At 55.1% G+C, this 5,070-nt stretch overlaps 1 protein-coding gene across 1 annotated transcript; it reads right to left on the reverse strand.

Moving 5' to 3' along the window:
* Nucleotides 1-2,745: 2,745 nt before the first annotated feature.
* Nucleotides 2,746-3,621, reverse strand: LOC139266184 (keratin-associated protein 10-10-like). Its single transcript, XM_070884017.1, has one exon. The coding sequence runs from the start codon at nucleotides 3,619-3,621 to the stop codon at nucleotides 2,746-2,748; it is 876 nt and encodes a 291-aa protein (XP_070740118.1).
* Between the last annotated feature and the right edge of the window lie 1,449 nt (nucleotides 3,622-5,070).

Consider the following 5,070-nt stretch of genomic DNA (forward strand, 5'->3'; position numbering starts at 1 on the left):
ATTATCACTTTGATTAAATTAGTTTATCTCTGATCGCTCTCTCCTCTTTGCTGGCTGTTTTGGGGCTGGCTGGTCTCAGAGCAGTTCCGTAACTAAGCAACGCTGCAGCTGGTCTGGGAGCGCTTCCTGCTGTCGAAAGCTGGTAAACGTGGGAAGCCCATTCCATCCCTCATCACTGTCAAATTCAACAATTGTAACTTTTAAAAATAGGAGACTTATTTCAAATTTCTCAGGCACCAGCACAACACCCCTGTACTTCAACCAGGACTCAGCGCTGGGCCTCTCGCCTCTGAGCTCAGAAGATAAGGGGTGGGAATTCGGTTGGAGGCTTTTTCAAGCGATAGTGGCGGTGAAGCAGTAAATTTTGCATCGAGAAATGCTTTGCCTCTGCAGCCATAAAATTCACCAGCTGGGCCCTGAGTGTGGGGCGGAGCGCTAAGGGAGGTGATACACACGTCTCTCAGGGCACTAGACCGGCTGAGCAACTGAAAATCCCCAGCTACAGAGCCAGCCTCGGAGCGCCCTCAAAGAGGCTTCCCTGGGAAAAAAATCTCCAAAGGAAAAAACAAAATATATTGCCAATACCTTGCTCACCCCACATAAACATAAATCACAAAAATTAACATACCTTGTGTAGTCATTCATTCCCTCACCAGCGTCGGAACAGCGCAGACTGCCCGCTTTCCCAGGTGGTCCCACTAGGGGGCGCTACGGGGCGCTATGCGTCCCGCTACAAGCAAATTTCAGGACAGTGTTGCAACTGGGGGCATTGCACACCGGCTCGCCTCTCCCGGGTGGTACTGCTCCGTGCCCCAGGCGACCCCGGCAACGAATGTCCCGGCAGGGTGCTGGAAGCTGGCCGCCCGGCCGGGAATTATTTCCACAGCCATTACCGTCCCTCTGGGGCGTGAACAAAGGCAGCAACAGACAAAAAATCCACCCCCATGGGTTCAAGTCTCCACTTCAGGGACATGAGCACACAATCTAGGCTTACGCTCTCAGTGCAGTGCAGTGTTGGAGGTGCCGTCTTTCAGATCAGATATTAAACCGAGCTGCCGTCTGCCCTCTCAGGTGGATGTAAATGATACCATAGCACTATTTTGAAGAGGATCAGGGGAGTTATCCCCAGTGTCCTGGCCAATATTTATCCCTGAATCAGCATCACTAAAACAGATTAGCTGCCGATTATCACATGCTATTTGTGGGAGCTTGCTGTGTACAAATTCGCTGCCATGTTTCCTACATTACAACAGTAACTCTGCCTCAAAAGTACTCCATTGGTTGTAAAGAGCTTTGGAACATCCTAAGGTTGTGAAAGGCGCTATAGAAATGCATTCTTTCTTTCAGTTCTGTTTTGTGATTATTAATTTAGAGTCTGGTACCTGTTTATCATCATCATAGGCAGTCCCTCGAAATCGAGGAAGACTTGCTTCCACTGTAAAAGTGACTTCTCAGGTGACTGAACAGTCCAATACAGGAATTACAGTCTCTGTCACAGGTGGGACAGACAGTGGTTGAAGGAAAGGGTGGGTGGGGAGTCTGGTTTGCCGCACGCACTTTCCGCTGCCTGCACATGTTTTCTGCATGCTCTTGGCAACGAGACTCGAGGTGCTCAGCGCCCCCCCGGATGCTCTTTCTCCACTTAGGGCGATCTTTAACCAGGGACTCCCAGGTGTCGGTGGGGATGTCGCACTTTATCAAGGAGGCTTTGAGGGTGTCCTTGAAATGTTTCCTCTGCCCACCTGGGGCTCGCTTGCCGTGTAGGAGTTCCGAGTAGAGCGCTTGCTTTGGGAGTCTCATGTCAGGCATGCAGGCGATGAGGCTTGCCCAGTGGAACTGATCGAGTGTGGTTCGTGCTTTGATGCTGGGGATGTTGACCATTGACGTTGGTGCGTCTATCCTTCCAGTGGATTTGCAGGATCTTGTGGAGACAGTTGTGGTACTTCTCCAGCGCTTTGAGATGCCTGCTGTATAGTCCACATCTGAGCCATATAGGAGAGCGGGTATCACTACTGCCCTGTAGACCATAATGGCATCATGGCAACACCCTCACTCTAAGCACTGGCATCTCCTCGACTACGTCACCGTCCGAGCGAGAAACCGCAAGGACGTGCGCATCACCCACGCCATGACAGGAGCCGACGACTGTTGGATGGACCACCGCCTAATCCGTTCCATCATCAACATTAATATAGCCCCAAAGCAGCGACGGCAACATAAACAATGCCGCAGGAAAATCAACGCCGGGGCACTCAAAGACACAGTTAAGAAAGCTCTGTTCAGTCAGCGCCTCAGTGCCAACCTGGCGACCCTCGATGACCCCGAGACGCAGAGGGCCCACAGCGCCTGGTCTGCCCTCCAGGCCTCCATAACTAATGCCTGCGAAGAGATGCTAAGTCATTCAACCAGGAAACACCAAGGCTGCTTCGACAAGAATGACCAGGAGATCCAGGAGCTAATAAGCAGCAAGTGCAAGGCATTTCTGAACTTAAAGCAGCAACCCAACATAGGAGCAGCAAAGCAACTCTACAGGCGGCTGAAGGCCAAGGTCCAACAAAAAACCCGCGACCTAAAGAATATTTGGCAGGTGGAGAAAGCACAGGAGATCCAGCAGCGGGCCGAAAACCATGATGTGCGACACGCGGTGACACAGCTCAGTGACACATGGTGATACACAATGACACACGGTGACACATGGTGACTCATGGTGATACACGGTGACACAACTCGGTGACACACAGTGACTTAGCTCGGTGACACAGCTCGCTGACATAGCTCGGTGACACACGATGACACAGCTCGATGACACGCGGTGACACAGCTCGATGACACGCGGTGACACAGCTCGATGACACGCGGTGACACAGCTCGATGACACACGGTGACACAGCTCGATGACACGCGGTGACACATGTTGACACAGCTCGGTGACACACGGTGACACAGCTCGATGACACACGGTGACACAGCTCGGTGACACGCGGTGACACATGTTGACACAGCTCGGTGACACACGGTGACACAGCTCGATGACACGCGGTGACACATGTTGACACAGCTCGGTGACACACGGTGACACAGCTCGATGACACACGGTGACACAGCTCGGTGACACACGGTGACACAGCTCAGTGCCACAGCTCGGTGACACAGCTCGGTGATACACGGTGACACAGCTCGGTGACACACAGTGACACAGCTCAGTGACATAGCTCGGTGACACACGATGACACACGATGACACAGCTCGGTGACACACGGTGACACAGCTCGATGACACGCGGTGACACACGGTGACACAGCTCGGTGACACACGGTGACACACGGTGACACACGGTGCCACAGCTCGGTGACACGCGGTGACACAAGGTGACACAGCTCGGTGACACGCGGTGACACACGGTGACACAGCTCGATGACACGCGGTGACACACGGTGACACAGCTCGGTGACACACGGTGACACACGGTGACACACGGTGCCACAGCTCGGTGACACACGGTGACACATGGTGCCACAGCTCGGTGACACAGCTCGGTGACACGCGGTGACACACGGTGACACAGCTCGATGACACGCGGTGACACAAGGTGACACAGCTCGGTGACACACGGTGACACATGGTGCCACAGCTTGGTGACACAGCTCGGTGACACACGGTGACACACGGTGACACAGCTCGGTGCCACAGCTCGGTGACACACGGTGACACAGCTCGGTGACACACGGTGACACATGGTGCCACAGCTCGGTGACACAGCTCGGTGACACAGCTCGGTGACGCACGGTGACACAGCTCGGTGACACATGGTGACACACGGTGACACACGGTGACACAGCTCGGTGACACACAGTGACACAGCTCAGTGACATAGCTCGGTGACACACGATGACACACGATGACACAGCTCGGTGACACACGGTGACACAGCTCGATGACACGCGGTGACACACGGTGACACAGCTCGGTGACACACGGTGACACACGGTGACACACGGTGCCACAGCTCGGTGACACGCGGTGACACAAGGTGACACAGCTCGGTGACACGCGGTGACACACGGTGACACAGCTCGATGACACGCGGTGACACACGGTGACACAGCTCGGTGACACACGGTGACACACGGTGACACACGGTGCCACAGCTCGGTGACACACGGTGACACATGGTGCCACAGCTCGGTGACACAGCTCGGTGACACGCGGTGACACACGGTGACACAGCTCGATGACACGCGGTGACACAAGGTGACACAGCTCGGTGACACACGGTGACACATGGTGCCACAGCTTGGTGACACAGCTCGGTGACACACGGTGACACAGCTCGGTGCCACAGCTCGGTGACACACGGTGACACAGCTCGGTGACACACGGTGACACATGGTGCCACAGCTCGGTGACACAGCTCGGTGACACAGCTCGGTGACGCACGGTGACACAGCTCGGTGACACATGGTGACACACGGTGACACACGGTGACACAGCTCGGTGACACACGGTGACACAGCTCAGTGACATAGCTCGGTGACACACGGTGACACACGATGACACAGCTCGGTGACACAGCTCGGTGACACACGGTGACACAGCTCAGTGACATAGCTCGGTGACACACGGTGACACACGATGACACAGCTCGGTGACACAGCTCGGTGACACACGGTGACACACGGTGACACAGCTCGGTGACACACGGTGACACAGCTCAGTGACATAGCTCGGTGACACACGGTGACACACGATGACACAGCTCGGTGACACAGCTCGGTGACACACGGTGACACACGGTGACACAGCTCGGTGACACACGGTGGCACAACTCAGTGACACAGCTCGGTGACACATGGTGACACACGGTGACACAGCTCGGTGACACGTGGTGACACACGGTGACACAGCTCGGTGACACATGGTGACACAGCTCGGTGACACGCGGTGACACACGGTGACACATGGTGACACAGCTCGGTGACACATGGTGACACAGCTCGGTGACACAGCTCGGTGACACACGGTGACACACGGTGACACAGCTCGTTGACACAGCTCGGTGACACATGGTGA

The sequence above is a fragment of the Pristiophorus japonicus genome, chromosome 6, assembly GCF_044704955.1.
Source record: "Pristiophorus japonicus isolate sPriJap1 chromosome 6, sPriJap1.hap1, whole genome shotgun sequence".
Lineage (NCBI taxonomy): Eukaryota > Metazoa > Chordata > Chondrichthyes > Pristiophoridae > Pristiophorus > Pristiophorus japonicus.

Coding starts and splice junctions, on each gene's coding strand:
- LOC139266184 (XM_070884017.1), bottom strand. CDS start 3,621: ATGTGTCACCGTGTGTCACCGAGCTGTGTCACCTTGTGTCACCGCGTG.